This window comes from Aedes aegypti, chromosome 2, assembly GCF_002204515.2.
Source record: "Aedes aegypti strain LVP_AGWG chromosome 2, AaegL5.0 Primary Assembly, whole genome shotgun sequence".
Classification (NCBI taxonomy): domain Eukaryota; kingdom Metazoa; phylum Arthropoda; class Insecta; order Diptera; family Culicidae; genus Aedes; species Aedes aegypti.
The window spans coordinates 354,550,674-354,569,548 of NC_035108.1; the positions used below are offsets into that span (position 1 = coordinate 354,550,674).

Here is an 18,875-nt window from a genome sequence, read left to right on the forward strand (position 1 = left end):
GGTGTCCGCTTCTCTCAGACTGTACTCAATGGACATTCTTTGGATATACAGAAGGTTTTTTTCTGGAGCGATTCAAAGACGGTTCTTGCCTGGATCAACTCAGACCATCGCAACTATAAGCAGTTCGTTGCTTGCAGGGTGGGTGAGATTTTGTCCAGATCGAAACCTGAACAGTGGCACTGGACATCTACAAAGAAAAACGTGGCGGATGAGGCGACCAAGTGGGGGAAAAGCCCCCGACTATCTCCGAAAAGCCGGTGGTTTCGGGGAGAGGAAGATCTGTATCTGCCTGAAGACCAATGGAAACCAAGCACCCACTTGTCCCACGAGAAGACAGAAGAAGAACTACGGACGTGCATGGTGCACCACAAAGCGGTAATTCCACAATTCGTGAAATGGGAGCGCTTTTCAAGCTGGACGCGTTTGGTGCGAGCATTAGGATTTGTCCATCGATACTCGCTGAACTTGCAACGAAAGGTGACCAATCGATCTTGTATGACCGGACCACTTTCACAAGAAGAGCTGAGCAAGGCTGAGGCCACAATCTACCGTTGGATCCAGAGAGAGAACTATGCAGACGAATTGGAGACTCTTTCGCATAACATGGGTAAACAGTTAAGCGAGCAACTGCGGCTAGAGAAAAGCAGTACAATCCGCAAGTTGTCACCATTTTTGGACGAGTATGGAATCATTCGCTCAGACAGTAGGATCGCTGCTGCAACATTTGTAGCATACGATACCAAATTTCCTACCATTCTGCCAAAGGAGCATCCAGGGACGCGGCTGCTTATCGATTGGTATCACAGGAGGTACCTTCACGCAAATGGTGAGACCATCGTTAATGAGATAAGACAACGCTTTCACATCGCTCAGCTCAGGTCGCTTGTACGCAAGGTAGCAAAAGATTGTACAGTGTGCAAGATAAAGAAACCTATACCAGTTATACCCCGAATGGCACCACTGCCAGCGGCCAGACTTCAAGCTTACGTACGACCATTTTCGTATGTAGGCGTAGATTACTTTGGACCGATCGCAGTGAGAGTACACCGTAGCACTGTCAAACGTTGGGTCGCGCTGTTTACGTGCATGACTACTCGAGCAGTACACCTTGAGATTGTCCACACACTCTCCGCTGAGTCTTGTAAGATGGCGTTCAGGCGTTTCATCGGACGCAGGGGAGCGCCTGTAGAGATACGGAGTGATAGGGGCACGAACTTCGTGGGATCAAGCAATGATTTGAGGCTCGAGATGAATAAAATCGATCGTCAGCTAGCGGAAACGTTTACTAACGCTAATACGAAGTGGTTGTTCAACCCTCCGGGAGCGCCCCACATGGGTGGGGTCTGGGAACGCCTTGTGCGTTCGGTGAAAACTGCACTTGCGGCGATGCACACCTCGCGTATACCGAACGAAGAAACGCTGGCGACGGTCTTAGTGGAAGCTGAGAGTGTCGTGAATTCGAGACCGTTAACGTATATTCCCTTGGAAACGGCGCAGCAGGAAGCGCTAACGCCGAACCATTTCCTTCTCCTCAGCTCTAGCGGTACAACACAGACTCCAAAGACATTGCTGAACCCGAATCAAGCTAGTCGTAGTGACTGGAATCTATGCCGGACTATGGTAGACCAGTTCTGGCGGCGATGGGTACGAGAGTATCTTCCGACCATCGCCCGTCGTACTAAATGGTTCGAGGAGGTGAAACCAATCGAGGTTGGAGATTTGGTTATCATCATAGAGGAGAAGACACGGAATGGATGGATACGGGGACGAGTCGCCAAGATCGTCGTAGGACGTGACGGGCGAGTACGTGATGCGGTAGTGCAGACTGTTAACGGAATGGTTCATAGACCAGTCGCAAAGTTGGCGCGGTTGGATATAGCTGAAGGTAAAGCTGGATCGGAGATCCCTGATCAGCCTTACGGGTCGGGGAACTGTTACGGTAATTCGCACCAACCCCTTGCGACCAATAGTACCGTTCAATACCCCTCGAATGAAGACTGCGAATGACAGAGAGCCTGACAGCTATATTCTGTCATAGTAGGAGACGTAGACGATAACGTCAATTGGAATGATGAGCAGAAATACTGATATATCCAGATGTGTAGAAGTTAGATGGTTATGATCTGTGGGAGCTTTATAATACAAGAATTAAATCGTCTTAAACCGATAATTATCGTAAGTAATTAGGCAAAAGCGAAGAATATTTGATTAATCCCAAATTGCTTTGGCAGGTAGATTAACGACAGTGAACCTGTTAGGCCGAAAACTAGGGGTTAAGTGTCGAATCGAGAATTGATTTAGTAAGTAGTTATTATTCTGTATACTACACGTAGGTTACAGCGAGTTTGTGCCCTTAACATTATAGATTGCCCATCAAGTTTGCTGAACTACGATTGTTTGGATTGTTGGGGACAGCGAAAAATAACTAGGGTGACCAATGTAAGTTTATATGATAAGATGAAAATGAACTACACTAATTAAATACATAGCTTACAGCTCTGAATTACATCCCAAACCGTGGTGTTTCGTGCTCGTTAAGATCCCCAAAAGTTTCCCCAACAATGTTAAAAACGAAAAATACTGAATTCGTTGAAAACCACCTTTTTTTTACTTAATGACTGAACAAAATCTTATTTTTCATCGAACACCAATTACTAGTCGAGAATTTTCCCCAGGAATTCCTTCTACTAATATAATTACTGCGAGAATCTCGCAAGAGATCTTTTCAATTCCGTATTATGATGGGTAAATATAGGCGCCATTGAAATTGCTGGCACAAATTGGGTTCTCAAGCGTTAACTACTAGGCAATATTAAGAATTTATGCTAAAGGATGCTTAAGATAGACGTGTATTTCATGTCAATGCTACACAACCTCAAAATTGGTATTACTTTTTCAGATATATGCAAACAATTGTCAAAACTTGCAATGTCACTACAATGTCACAGCGCAGGCATTATTCCAAGAATTCCTTCAGTAGTTCATATAAAAAAAATCTTAAGGTACCTCCAAGGATTCCTCCAAGTATACCTTTAGGTAGGGATTGATTTTTTTCTAGAAATCCATGCAGTTATTCTTGCATATATTCCTTGACAGACGCGAAATTCTTGAGAGATTTCGTCTGAGATTCCTCCAAAGGTTTTTCAAGTATTTGTCCATGTCTTTGTCATGATTTTTTTTCGAAGGGTTCGGTCGAAAATGCATCCAGGGGATTTCTACTGTTTTGTTTTGTTCAGGAATTTATCCAAGAATTTTTTCAGGAACTTTTCAAAAAATTCTACATTATGTCATTACTGACTGTATTGAAATAGAGCCCGTTTTTTTGCTAGCGTTTTATCAACACGTTTATAGTTATCAGGGGTTGAATTCTAGGAAAATTGATAGTATCTCTCTCTGTAACTATCATGATCTGCAGCACATCATGAGAGTTTGCTTATCATCTTCTGCTACAGCTTTGATTAGATCGCGGGGATAACAGTGATTGATAAAAACCAACTACACAAGCTCCAAACCTGGAGGACACTATTCCTATTATATGCTCGAAGCTTGTTTATCATTGTAACGAGGTTACAGTATTTTAATGTAATCTTTAATTACAAAAACCAAAACAGTGCGAAATGCAATATTATTTCCGTGTAGCCACTTTTCGCGTACCAAGTCTCTGATTCCACAAGTTGCGATGCAACAGTAGAGTCCTTATCAAAACTGAAAACTTGCGTTCTTAAAGGAAGTACACGAAAAACGACGAACATTTACGAACTCGGGAACCGCCGGTACAGGGTAATAGCCCAAAATTTCTGAAATTGCCATCCTCTTTAATCTAAACCGTCGAACAGTTAAGACGCTCTTTGCAAAAAGTTAAATATAAAATTAAAAGTCAATCAGTGATTTTATACAATCTAGTTAAGAGTGAAAGGTGTGTACGCAGTTGAAAAGTAAGATTTAGTAGAAGTAGAAATTTGCCAAGTTTGTTAAAATAAATATTAATTCCCATTGAACAGTTTTTTTGAAAACGTGCTCTGAACAAAAGTTTAGATTAGTTCTGGTAATTTCGTGCGTGTGTGCAATCAGGTAACTCTTGTAATACAACGAGAAACAATGTTAGAATCTAACTCCAAATACTGCCTCGCTTGAAGAACTTTCCTTCAAGTGAAGGTCCACCCTTAGGACGGGGCGAATAGTCCAAAGCCTCCACCGTCGACGGTATTCATCGACGTGGTGTACGTTGGGCCGATGAGCATAGTGCCAGTGCAGCATAATCAGCCTCGTGTCGATGTAGCGAGTGACAGATCGCCGTAGCCAGGACCACCATCATAATTATTTCGGCCAACAACAACAACCTCAAATTCACCACGCTTCCGAGAACGTCACAGAGCGAGCATGATTGTGACGCTCAGAACGTAACGCACTGTCTTCGCTAGCGGCCGCTAGAGGGCCGTGAGAATTTGAAACGAACGCACGTGTACGCTACCCGACCAAAAAGGAATTCGAATCGAGGAGATTGGAACGGAGAAAGGATTCGGAGTGTAAAGGAACAGGATTCGTTGGATCAGGAAAGGAAGGATAAGGAATAAGGACAATGGGAAAGGATCAAGTAAGCGCTACCTAAAATTGTAAATACTAACCCCCTACATTTTAAGATGAAGATTATAAAGCCATGAGCAAAAAGTGAATTGAATAAATAGGTACCTAATGAATTTTCAAGCCTTGGCAAGATTTTAGTTTTTGCACTTTTAGATAAAAGAGAACTGGTATTTTCAGATTTCGGTTTTCGGGACGAGTAGAATAGGCTCTGGGTAGGAAAACCTACAAAGGAAACCTACCCACCCTCAAGTGTTGAAATCGTTTCTTGATAGTTTGTTTTTATTCGTTGGAGGTCGTGTACGGATGTTTCGGTCGTGGGTCAACGGTCGCGATTAAGGACTCGCCCTGAGGTCTCGCAGCCGGGTCGGGATTCTTTGTTTGAGACAACTCGCTCCTTCGCGGCAAGATAAAACTTGCCTGGCGCTTAAGCGGAGGTAGTATTACATCCGGGGTTTTTTGCCGCCCCTAGTCCCGTTACATTTGGCGCCCAACTAACGGTTTTTTGAATTTGTACAGTATTTAGTTAAATTGAGTAGGATTAGTTTTGAAGTTTAAGTGAATTTGTAGATATTTAAGAATTGGGATTGAGTTAGTTACGTTCATTGAAGATATATTTCGGATTAATATTAGAATTGGCTTTAAATTGAATTTGTTTTGCTGCATTATACAGAATTTGAATTTTTATTTTAACTGAATTGAATTTTTATAATAATATAGTTCGATTAACATATAATTATTTCTTTTTCTATTTTTCAATATTTTTTTTTATTTATTCTCCATTTTGTGATTGCGAAGGTGACCTGAAAATATAAAGAAAAACTTGTTAAAATCATGGAAGTTCAGAATTTTGAAAAAATGGATTATTATATTAATCCTAATGATTTATTACAAGATGAAATTGATTATGAATTAAAATTGAGATGCTTAGCAATTGATGGATCCGTCCAGGAAAAACGCCAAAAGTTGAGACAAGCCCAGTTAGAAGAAATTCGGAAACAGAAAATTTTCAGAGTAAAAAAATCAATCACGCAAGAATATGATACGGTAAAAGCAAAGGTTCAAGACATCAAACATGTAATGCAGTTTTATCCCGAGCAAAAACTTATTTCCCGACTTAGACATTGTAGACTTAGAATCATTCGAGCAAATGCGATCACAAGAGAGCAAGTTCGGTTGAAAAATGAACTAGTCTACGAAATTGAGAATTTACTCGATCGATATGGCAGTTTAGTAGATCGTAGAATGAGTTTGCCGCTAAACACTCATTTGAATTTTTCTAATGTAGCGGAACTTAACGTTCAGAAAAATGAACAGGTTGGAAACTTGAACTTAACAAGCCCTTCAGTTATGGGACAAGCTATTGTTAATACAGTACAGACTCAGAACCGAAGTTCAGATGCTCCTTTCTTGGATGAATTGCGAATTGAAAACAATTTATTGGATGAAGCAGTAGGAGGAAATGATTTTGCGGAAAGTGACGGGTTCGAAGAACAATTAGATCTGTTGTTTAACGATTTTCGAGACGCATCTCAGCATCAAAGAGTACGTACTCATGAGCCTCTATTACCTGGTAGAAAGGAACAAGATCTGATCAACGTTCTGCCACGGAATCAAATAGATACTTTGAAGCAAGAGATCAATCAATATATACAACAGGCTTTATCCGAACAAATGGCGTCACTTATGGAAAAAATATCGCCAATGTTAGATAATCAAAGGTCTTCGACACCTAATTTACCTCCACCCCCACCTCCGCCTACACCTCCACCACCCCAAATGGCAGCACCACCGCTTCAACCACCTGCGCCAGCACAACCTCCTAGAGAACAAGTGCGGCAGATGAGAAATGAGTATTATCCTAATTCAGTAGCATCACATGTTTCGCTCGCAGGAGATATTAATCCCATACAGCTTAACAGACCTAGTGTTGAATCTCGCAATCGTTGGCAAGTTCCGATCAGCAAATGGAGAATCAATTTTAGTGGTGACTCGCGAGGACCAACGGTCACTCAATTTCTCAACAGAGTTGAAGTGTTGGCCACAAATAACAGAGTTTCAGAAACTGATTTGTTAAGTCAAGCTAACTTCTTTTTTAAGGAAGGATCGGAAGCGGAGGAGTGGTACTTCACATTCTGCAATAAATTTACGAACTGGGTCGGTTTCAAGCACCAGCTAAGGTTGCGCTTTGAACAGCCGAATAAAGATAAGGTTATTGAACGGCAAATTCTTGACCGGAGGCAACTCCCACATGAAACGTTCAATGCCTTTATTTCAGCTATTGAAAGGCTGGCTCAACAATTAACTAAACCAATGTCTGAAGAGAGAAAGCTGGATATCCTTACTGAGAACATGAAGGATAGTTATAAACCCTTCCTAACAATCTATAGGATTGAAAAAATAGACGATCTTGTCGCCGTCTGCCATGCATTAGACAAGTCTATGTACAGGAGCTACAATAGCTATCCTAAAAATAGACCGCATCAAATTAATAACATTGAGGAAACGGAACAAGATTCAGATTCCCAATATGAACAGGAAGAGGGTGAATTAAACGCAATAGGGCAAGCCCTGCGGCGTAAGAAAGTAGACGAAAAGACAAGGGAATACGCTGGTGCTATTCCAAAAATACCGAAGGACGACCAAAATAATGTCTTGTGTTGGAACTGTAGGCAATATGGCCATTTTTGGCGCAATTGTGACAAACAGAAAAAGATTTTCTGTCATTTGTGTGGACAAATGAATTTTGTGACCGCAAATTGTCCCAATAACCATCGATTCCCATCACAAGCTCAGGAAAACGAAAATCCAGATCGATCGTAGGGAGTGATCCATCTGAAGTCACGGAAAACTCCCCAGATAGAGGTTCTCAAAGAACTGAAAATGATCAATCATATTCAAAATATGCCACAGCGTTCCAAATTAATACAAAACCTAATCGGTGCCCATATGTTAAAGTCGAAATTCTCGGGACACCAATTATGGCGTTACTAGACTCTGGGGCTAGTGTAAGCATTTTGAGTTCCAGAGAAATAGTAGAGAAACACAAGTTCAAAGTTCAACCGATCAACTTGATAGTTAAAACTGCAGATGAGACTCCCCTAAACTGTGTAGGAGTGATACAGATCCCATTCACATTTCAAGGAAAGACTAATGTCATTCCGACACTCTTGATTCCAGAAGTTTCAAAACCCCTTATACTGGGGATCGATTTCTGGAATTCATTTGGAATTGCTCCAGTAGTGGTAGATCATAATGGAATCCAACCAATCAGTACTGTTGGCGATCACGGACTGAACATGATTGAATCGTTTTTTGGCGATCCAGATGAGTTGATTCTTTTTACGGTTGAACCAAACGGGCCTTCAGTGGTAGAAGAGGATTCAACCGAAGATATTTCCTTAGAACTTCCGTTTATAGAAGACTCTGAAAATAGAAACATAACAAATATTATTACAGAGCATACTCTAACAATACAAGAGCGAGAAGAACTCAATGAAATAATTGAACTATTTAGAACTACTAATAATGGAAAACTAGGAAGAACCCATCTGTGTTCCCACAAAATTGAATTGGTCGACGGTGCCCAACCTAAAAAGCCCCCACAGTACAGATGCTCACCCCATATTCAGAATGAAGTGGATAAAGAAATAGCAAGAATGTTGGAACTAGACATCATAGAAGAGTCAACCGCAGGATGGTGTAATCCGTTACTGCCAGTCAAGAAATCGTCTGGTGAATGGCGAATCTGCTTGGATTGCCGCAGAATTAATGAAATAACAAAAAATGAAGCATATCCGTTTCCAGATATGCTTGGGATCCTTGGGCGCATTGAGAGGTCGAAATACTTCACGGTAATCGACCTATCGAAAGCCTATTGGCAAATACCCCTGGAGGAATCCAGCAGGGATTACACTTCCTTCAGAGCTGGAAAGCAGTTGTTTCGTTTTAAAGTAATGCCATTTGGGCTGAAAGGTGCGCCAATTACTCAAACGAAACTGATGAACAAAGTTCTTGGGTTCGACTTGGAACCGCATGTCTATGTGTACCTTGATGATATTATTATCACGTCTAATAGCTTAGAAGAACATTTTCGCCTTCTGCGCATTGTAGCAGAGCGGCTACGACGAGCAAACCTCACAATAAGCTTAAGCAAATCTAAATTTTGCCAAAAAGAAATCAGTTATTTAGGCTACACTTTGTCAGATAAGGGGCTAGCAATAGACAGTACAAAAGTTCAACCAATTTTAGAGTACCCGATCCCCAAAACTCCTAAAGACGTAAGAAGGTTCGTGGGTATGGTCAGTTTTTATAAACAGTTTATAGATCATTTCAGTGACCTAACTGCACCCATAACAGACTTGTTAAAGAAGTCGAAAGGGAAAATTGTATGGACCAAAGATGCAGACGAAGCTTTTTTACGAATAAAATCGGAGTTGATATCCCCAAACGTATTAGCCAACCCAGATTTTAACCTGCCCTTCACTATTGAGTCGGATGCTTCAAACGTTGCGGTTGGAGCCGTTCTGACTCAAAACCAAGACGGAATTAGAAAGCCCATAGCATTCTTCTCCAAAAAGCTCTCTGCAACTCAGCGGAAATATGCCCCGACTGAAAAAGAGTGCCTGGGAGTAATATTGGCCATACAGAAGTTCAGACACTATGTAGAAGGGTCTCGTTTTACTGTAGTGACAGACGCTCAAAGTCTGATCTGGCTTCGCCAAATCAGTGCCGAAGGAGGCTCAGCAAAACTGATCAGATGGGCACTGAAATTGCAACAGTACGATTTCGAACTGTTGTATCGAAAGGGCTCCTTAAACATCACTGCTGACGCGCTGTCTAGAGCAGTCGATGCGGTTAGCGTAAGTGACCCCGAATACGAGGAACTGAAACGAAAAATATTGTCAAATAATCAGAAATTTAAAGATTTCAGGGTGAATAAAGACAAAGTGTACAAGCTGATTCCATCCAAAATGATTGACCCTAGGTTTCAATGGAAATTTGTCCCACCAATGCAACAACGATTTAAAATCATTCAGGAAACTCACGATTCCATGCATTTTGGGCGTAATAAGACATACAAAAAATTGCAGGAGCAATTCTATTGGCCATCAATGGAGAATGATGTCCGAAAGTACTGCCAGGGATGTGAAACTTGTAAAAAGGTCAAATATCCCAATGCTAACCCAAAGCCATTGATGGGCAAACAGAAATTGGCATCGATGCCATGGCAAACAATATCAGTCGACTTTGTCGGACCGTTCCCTAGGTCCAAAGCAGGCAATTCGGCCCTTTTAGTAGTTACGGACCTCTTCTCAAAATTTGTAATCATTCAACCCCTACGGGATGCAAAAACAACACCTTTGATCACATTTCTCGAAAATATGGTATTCCTCCTTTTCGGAGTACCAGAAATTCTGATCTCTGACAATGGGGTGCAATTCAAAGCCAAAGAATTTGAAAAGTTTTTGAACAAATATCATGTGTCTCATTGGAGAAATGCTAACTACCACCCTGAAAACAACCCCACAGAAAGGGTTAACCGGGTGATAGGAGCGGCCATCCGTTCGTATTTAAAGGAGGACCATAAAGAATGGGACAGAGATATACACAAGGTAGCCCTAGCCATTAGGACAGCTGTCCATGAATCGACACATTTTACACCCTATTTTATTAACTACGGGCGTAACTACATCAGCTCAGGAACTGAATATAAGTATATAAGGGATAATGGAATGGATGTTGTCTATGAACCATTGCATATGAACGATAATCTGCGTGAAATTTTCGATACTGTTAAATCAAATTTGAAGAAAGCATATGAACGGTATGCTAAATACTACAACCTTCGCTCAAATAAGGCACTCCCAACGTTCGATGTAGGGGAGACTGTCTTGAAAAAGAACTTTCATCAATCAAATAAGAGCAAGCAATTCTCTGCTAAGCTTGCTGATCCATTTTCGTTGGCTAAAGTAGTAGCAAAAATAGGGACAGCGTGTTACGACCTAGAAGATCTCAACGGAAATCGTTTGGGCGTATATCACGCTACGCATCTACAGAAGAAATAATCAATTGAACCAAATTTACAGCTATGTCTGATGCACACTAAAGCACAGTTACAATGAGATTAGTCCAAAAAAACACAAACTCACGGTTTGGCAACTCCGAGTTCAGCGGGAGGGATTGGCTTCAATAACAGTTTTCATCCTACAAGCAATCCCCTCTTCGCGTCTCGATGGCATCACCCTAGGACTGCTTCTGACCTAAAAGAAGAAGAAGCATTTAGTTCTAGTGGATTGATAAAAAGCTATGTAATAGAATATGCAAGAGAAAAATCGGTTGCCCTAGAACGATCAGTCAGCTTAACCACCCAAGCCCGGAGTTCACCGAGGTGAGCTGAGAGGGGAGAGTACGCTGGAAGTCGGTGCGAGTCTGTAGGGCCAGACGATGACCAGACTGACGTTCAAACCTAGATTCTTCTCTTACATATCCTTGGACAAAGTTTCACAACACAAAAACACTTCGAACAAGTCTTAAGTTCACAATTTTACAGCTATGTACAAAAACAAACGATAATAAACACTGTGAACGTTTACCACAGGCACTAAGCGTAAACATTGTATATAGTCTGTTTTTAAGCTATTTCTCAACTTAATCAATGAATTATCACTTATTTTCGCATTGTTCTGTTGTACATAATATGTTTTATAGTTGTTCAGTGCGGGGGCGTAATGTTTTCGTCCGATGCGCAGTGAGCGACATTTAGTGCGTAGATGATTACCATGTTTCCATAGATCCACCAATGTAAATTTCCTGTTAGAGTTCCATGTATCAGCATCCATAGTCCATTCCGTGTTTTCCATCACAATTTACAATAGTTTGTTTAGTTTTTCGCGTAGTTTCAGCAGTTTTTTTTTTTTTGATAATTCTCACAATCCTGAACCGATTCCATGTTTTTTCTTGCTTCACTTTGTTTTGATTGTCTTTCTTTTTCACATTCACCACAGAGATTTTGACAGTACGATATGTCAAAGCTTTTCGTCGATTTGTTTGACATGTCGATCAATCAGTTTACAGTAGAGGCTGTTGCAATAGGGATACCGTAGGTTGATGTTATTTTGGGAGCTCTGATAGTTCCTGCAACAAATTAAGTAGTTTGGTTGATGTTTGTTCGGATGTTTCCGGATAGTTCAAAATCATGATTTAATGTTGGTTTAGAAGTGGCTGAGAAGTTTCTCGGCGATTCAAGTAAGGATAGGGAGATGCGTTGTGAGCTACGCAAATGGAGTTTTTCACCTAGGTATCCCATATGAACGGCACAATATAATTGGCGAACTTAAAAAAATAGGGTTTAGTTCTTAGATACGCATTAGATATTAGAGTTAATTGTAAATATTCAGAATAATAATTGAAAAATACCATGAATTAAATATAAGTAAACGTATATATGCAGCAACACAAAAGTTTTTCCAAGTAGTTTAAAAAAAATACCAGAGCAATTTTATCGTCTACAGATGACTAGTTATTTTTTGAACCACAAAAAAAATAAATTCAGTCCCTTCATTCATTTATTTTAGTTGGTAGGGGGAAGTGTAACGAGGTTACAGTATTTTAATGTAATCTTTAATTACAAACACCAAAACAGTGCGAAATGCAATATTATTTCCGTGTAGCCACTTTTCGCGTACCAAGTCTCTGATTCCACAAGTTGCGATGCAACAGTAGAGTCCTTATCAAAACTGAAAACTTGCGTTCTTAAAGGAAGTACACGAAAAACGACGAACATTTACGAACTCGGGAACCGCCGGTACAGGGTAATAGCCCAAAATTTCTGAAATTGCCATCCTCTTTAATCTAAACCGTCGAACAGTTAAGACGCTCTTTGCAAAAAGTTAAATATAAAATTAAAAGTCAATCAGTGATTTTATACAATCTAGTTAAGAGTGAAAGGTGTGTACGCAGTTGAAAAGTAAGATTTAGTAGAAGTAGAAATTTGCCAAGTTTGTTAAAATAAATATTAATTCCCATTGAACAGTTTTTTTGAAAACGTGCTCTGAACAAAAGTTTAGATTAGTTCTGGTAATTTCGTGCGTGTGTGCAATCAGGTAACTCTTGTAATACAACGAGAAACAATGTTAGAATCTAACTCCAAATACTGCCTCGCTTGAAGAACTTTCCTTCAAGTGAAGGTCCACCCTTAGGACGGGGCGAATAGTCCAAAGCCTCCACCGTCGACGGTATTCATCGACGTGGTGTACGTTGGGCCGATGAGCATAGTGCCAGTGCAGCATAATCAGCCTCGTGTCGATGTAGCGAGTGACAGATCGCCGTAGCCAGGACCACCATCATAATTATTTCGGCCAACAACAACAACCTCAAATTCACCACGCTTCCGAGAACGTCACAGAGCGAGCATGATTGTGACGCTCAGAACGTAACGCACTGTCTTCGCTAGCGGCCGCTAGAGGGCCGTGAGAATTTGAAACGAACGCACGTGTACGCTACCCGACCAAAAAGGAATTCGAATCGAGGAGATTGGAACGGAGAAAGGATTCGGAGTGTAAAGGAACAGGATTCGTTGGATCAGGAAAGGAAGGATAAGGAATAAGGACAATGGGAAAGGATCAAGTAAGCGCTACCTAAAATTGTAAATACTAACCCCCTACATTTTAAGATGAAGATTATAAAGCCATGAGCAAAAAGTGAATTGAATAAATAGGTACCTAATGAATTTTCAAGCCTTGGCAAGATTTTAGTTTTTGCACTTTTAGATAAAAGAGAACTGGTATTTTCAGATTTCGGTTTTCGGGACGAGTAGAATAGGCTCTGGGTAGGAAAACCTACAAAGGAAACCTACCCACCCTCAAGTGTTGAAATCGTTTCTTGATAGTTTGTTTTTATTCGTTGGAGGTCGTGTACGGATGTTTCGGTCGTGGGTCAACGGTCGCGATTAAGGACTCGCCCTGAGGTCTCGCAGCCGGGTCGGGATTCTTTGTTTGAGACAACTCGCTCCTTCGCGGCAAGATAAAACTTGCCTGGCGCTTAAGCGGAGGTAGTATTACATCCGGGGTTTTTGCCGCCCCTAGTCCCGTTACATCATGTCAGTAAAACAAAACACCTACATCATCGCTCTCTCTTGAAGGCTCTCGTTTGCTGCTGTTATTTATCAAGAAATCCCAGGGCTGGTAGCAAGTCTCTTACACAGCGACGTTTTTGCTTGTCTCAAGGATCAAATTATGTGTCTCTAGTAGATTTGGGGTCGCTGAATCCGATGTCGTTCAGAAATATTCCAGCACGTCACAATTTTTGTAGTACATTGTTGTACAGAACACGGATTTTATTGAGGTTTAAATGAAATTCAAAGTATGATTTATCAAACTTTTAGTGATTTTATCAACTAAAGCGGCAGGATCCGTCATTGATTTCCGAATATTCAAAAGCAGTTTTTTTGTTCAAAATCAAGAAAATTTACAGGAAAATGTATTCACTGTATTCTATACTCCAACCGAAACACAGTGAACACATTTTCAACGAATAATTTTTAGATTTGAACAAAAAAATTGACGGGGCGTTGAACGTTAAGATATAATTTTGTTTGAATTGCATGATTAACCTTTACGTTACCGAGCTCCAACATGGCATTTTCAAATATCTGGCATTTCGTCAACTTCCATTCGATTTTTTAAAATCACCTTCAGTTGACTTTAAAAAGGTACTAGTTATTTGTCATAAATGGACAAATTTGGTACCCTTGTGTCGCCAGTACAACCCAGAATATCTCTGGTATGGTTTCGAATTCAGCAGTGTCCATTTATGACAAATAACTAGTACCTTTTCAAAGTCAACTAAAGGTGGTTAAAAAAAAATCGAATATAAATTGACGAAATGGCAGCTATTTGAAGCAGGGTTGGGAAAAAATCTGAAATTCACTCTACAGTAGCCAAGCAAAGCCAATCACAGTCAGCAGAGCATGTGAAACTCACGTCCATCGCTGCTGTAGGCAAAATGCCTTGAAAATAGCAAATCACCCGTTGCTAAGGGCAACCCAAAACTACTGTAGAAAAATGTTCTATTTCCCGCATTTAGAGCCTTCAATGACACTCATGATTTAGAAAATTCGTGCGCCCAACATAGGCTACTTGATGAGATTCACGTTTTTGAACTACTGTACTGGGAGAGCCACGTGATTTTCGCGAAAATTCAAGCCTACTACTATTACCATTCCCAGCACTGATTTGAAGGCATAAGCTCGGTAACGTGAAAGTTAATTGGCCTCAATCGACTTTTCAAACATGCTTGCAGTCTCCGTGCAAAATTCTTCGTTTCTCTTACATGGCAAAAAAAAACAATACTTTTGTAAACCATCAAAAATAACTATTGAGCATCAAAAATATGATGTACATTGTTGATAAATAATGTTTAACACATGAAATTTGAATTCTGTGGCAAACTTAGCAAATAAATCGCCATACTAGCTAGCAAACTTGCATGCAAGTTGACTGAAGTCGTTAAATTCTGCATTTCTAACTGTCAACATCTCAAAAAGTAGACGTACCGTGATATTTTTGAAAACGGCAGTGGATTTAGCAATCGTATATCAAGTAAATAGTGGTCACGTTTCCATGCAAGTCTCTAAAATGTCTTTTTTCAATGGAAGGTCTCTAAAGTACTATTTAAGCAGTCTTCATTTTCTCGCAGTGAGTCCTAGCGTAAATTCTTGAGGCTGCAGAGGTTCCTACACAACTATTGTATAGCTTTTTCAGGTATTCCTCCACAGATTCCTCGAGGACAAGTTTCAGGGATACTCCACAAATTTGTTCAGGTATACATTCAGAGACTCCTCTTCGCATCACTCCAAAAACTTCTCTAAATTTTCTTCCAGCTAAAATATTCCACTTAAAATTCCTCCAAATATTTATCCAGTAATTCGTTATGGAATTCCTACAGTGATTTCTTAAGGGATTTCATCTTGAAATCCTTCAGCAGTCCAACGCTGATGATTCCAGTAATTTCCACATTGATTACCCCGCATATTCGCCATGGGATTTCCAAGAATTTCCATCAAAGATTCTTCCAGTAATTCTTCTACCGATTTCTTCAGTTGTTGCTGTAGGATCCCCGCTATCATTGCGTTTAGGCCTTAACTTTAGTCACCTTACTGAATCTTTTATTTTCTTCAGCCTAAGGGTTGCAAGAAATATTTATGAACAGGCATTAGATTTCTAATTGTGATAAACCAGATACCAAAATATCAAGAAAACAATGAAAGATCTTTCCGTTCATTTAATTCTTGATTTCTTGAAGAAAAGTTCTTGTAAAACATTTTCTTCGACCCTCTCCAGCACCGCCACTGACCTCAGTAAATCGCATACCAATTTTACCGTGACCATCTATGCTAATTTACTACCAATCTGTTTGTTCGCATAGGGCAAACGCTATACCACACGCTTATACTGACCCAATTTCCTCTGTCTTTTCTTCTCTTCCCCACACCCAGTCATGCGAGGAGGCAATACTGAAGCTGAAAACGGCCGCAGCCAATCCCCAGACGCCGGTCTACTACGTGGTGAACCAGATTCTGTACCCGCTGGTGCAGGGATGCGAATCGAAAGACCTCAAAATCATCAAATTCTGCCTCGGGATGATGCAGCGGTTGATCACCCAGCAGGTGGTGGACCAGAAGGGAGCCCGGTACATCACCGACACGTTGTGGATGCTGATGGAGAACGGCACCGAGGAAGTGAAAGTGCTGCAGAGCGTTACGCTGCTGTTGACGACCAACACCGTGGTACACGGGGAAACACTGGCCAAAACGTTGGTGCTGTGTTTTCGGTTGCATTTTACGAAAGATTCGACAACGATTAACACGGCCGGGGCAACGGTGAGGCAACTGGTTTCGCTCGTGTTTGAACGAGTGGTGGCTGAGGAAGCGGAAGCGGAAGCCAATCAGGACGACAAGAGGGAGGTTAACTTGGAAGAGCTTAAATTGGCTACTGGGGTTGCTCCGAAGGGTTTGAGACCGTGTGCAGCGGATGCTTTCTTGTTGTTCCAAGATTTAGTACAGCTGGTCAATGCAGATCAACCTTATTGGTTGCTCGGAATGACCGAAATGACACGCACATTCGGGTTGGAGTTGTTGGAATCGGTATTAACTCAGTATACGTCCGTATTCTACAAGAATCCGGAATTTTCGTTCCTGCTCAAGGAACGTGTCTGTGCCCTAGTCATTAAATTGTTTTCGCCTAATATCAAATACAGGACAATGGCGCCGCAGAATGCACAAGCCACGGCACCACACGATAAACCTTACTTCCCTATCAGTATGAGACTGCTGAGGGTCGTGTCTATCTTGATTCAGAAGTACCACAGTTTGCTGGTGACGGAATGTGAAATATTTCTGTCGTTGATCGTCAAATTTCTCGATCCGGATAAGCCATCTTGGCAGAGATCGCTGGCCCTCGAAGTACTACACAAGATGACGATCCAACCAGATCTGCTGATCTCATTCTGTCGGTGTTACGATCTCAAAGATCACGCCACCAATATTTTCCAGGACATAATCAATTCTCTTGGAACGTATGTACAAAGCCTGTTCGTGAACAGTCAGTTGCTGAATAGCGCCGTTGGTGGAGCTCAGGGTCAACCAGCAGCCATGATCGGAGGCCTTCCCGTGGGCCCGGGAATATCACCTCAAGCAGGTTTCTTGTTCCGTGGAGTGTTCCTTCCGTTAGTTGTCACCTTCCCTACCGGTCAGTCTAAATCTACGTTCTTGGAAATGCTCGACAAAATGGAACCCCCTCCCATACCGGATGGATACGGTATATCAGTGGCCTATGCTTGCCTTCTAGACATCGTGCGATCGATCTCACTTTCCATCCAAGGACCTTCCCAAATAGGCGAAGAAAATCCCACGCCTTACAAGAATCGCGTCACGGAGGACGAAAAAGCTCTGCACATCCAACTGATCTACTCCAGTTGGCTGGGTCTCCTGTCGGCGCTGGGACCCTTGATCGATGCCGCAACCGATGAGTCCACCACCGAGAACATCCTGAAAGCGATTCAAAACTACGCCGCCCTGTGTGGTCTTCTGGAGTTGCACACACCTCGGGATGCCTTCATCACAGCTCTGTGCCGAGCGTCACTTCCGCCGCACTATGCCTTATCGGTGCTGAACGTCAACTACCAGGGCAGTCAGTTCAAATCGCACTCGCGAGGAGGCAGCCAGGATATGGGGACGATGTTCCTCGGCTCGTACGGAGACGCAGATCAACAGCAACAGCAGCGTCATCCGGTGGTCGCCGTTGGAACGCCACTTCCAACTTCCTCCCTTCCAGTGGGTGCTCATCAGGGCCCAGTCCTGTTGACGATCAAGAACCTTCAGTGCATGAGATCCGTGCTTCATTTGGCGCATTGCCACGGGGGAATTCTGGGAAGTTCGTGGCATATCGTATTAACCACGTTGCAACATTTGGCCTGGATCCTGGGGTTGAAACCTTCCACCGGAGGAAGTCTACAGGCGGTACAGAAACCTCCAACGGACGCAAACTCTATAACGCAAGTCATGACGGACCTCCCGGTCCTGTCCCAGATGCTGAGTCAGTTGTTTGAGTCCAGTCAATATCTGGATGATGTGGCGTTGCATCATCTGATCGACGCCCTCTGCAAGTTGTCCCACGAAGCCATGGAGTTGGCGTACAACAACCGGGAGCCATCCCTATTCGCGGTGGCGAAGCTTCTAGAGACCGGGTTGGTGAATCTGAGTCGGATTGAGGTTTTGTGGCGCCCACTGACGAATCACCTGCTGGAAATTTGCCAACATCCTCACATTCGGATGCGAGAATGGGGCGTTGAAGCGATCACCTATCTTGTCAAGGCAGCCTTACAATACAAATACGAGAAGCCGCTGAAGGAGAACCTGAAGCTACAGACACTTCTGCTTGGACCGCTCTCGGAACTGTCCTCGGTTCCCCACGGTGACGTCCGCCAACGACAGCTGGAGTGTGTCCTGCAGGTTCTGAACGGAGCCGGAGAAACCTTGTCCCATGGATGGCCCCTGGTGCTGGGAATTATCGGAGCGGTCAACGATCACCATGGGGAAGCTCTGATCCGAATCGCGTTCCAGTGTCTTCAGCTGGTCGTCACGGATTTCCTCCCGGTTATGCCCTGGCGTTGTCTGCCGCTTTGTGTGAATACGGCGGCCAAGTTTGGTTCGCAAACGCAGGAACTGAACATCTCGCTGACCGCCGTTGGGTTGATGGTGAGGAAATTGATTTATCGGTGGGAAGATGAGCTCT

General features: G+C 42.2%; 1 protein-coding gene across 1 annotated transcript in view; it reads left to right on the top strand.

The window, feature by feature from the left end:
* The window catches only part of LOC5563793 (protein MON2 homolog), a 73,547-nt gene that overhangs the window by 42,886 nt on the left and 11,786 nt on the right, over positions 1 to 18,875 (top strand). The window contains exon 2 of the mRNA XM_021846334.1: positions 16,079 to 18,838. Within this exon, the coding sequence (XP_021702026.1) occupies positions 16,079 to 18,838 (2,760 nt within the window). The remainder of the gene's footprint in view (positions 1 to 16,078; positions 18,839 to 18,875) is intronic.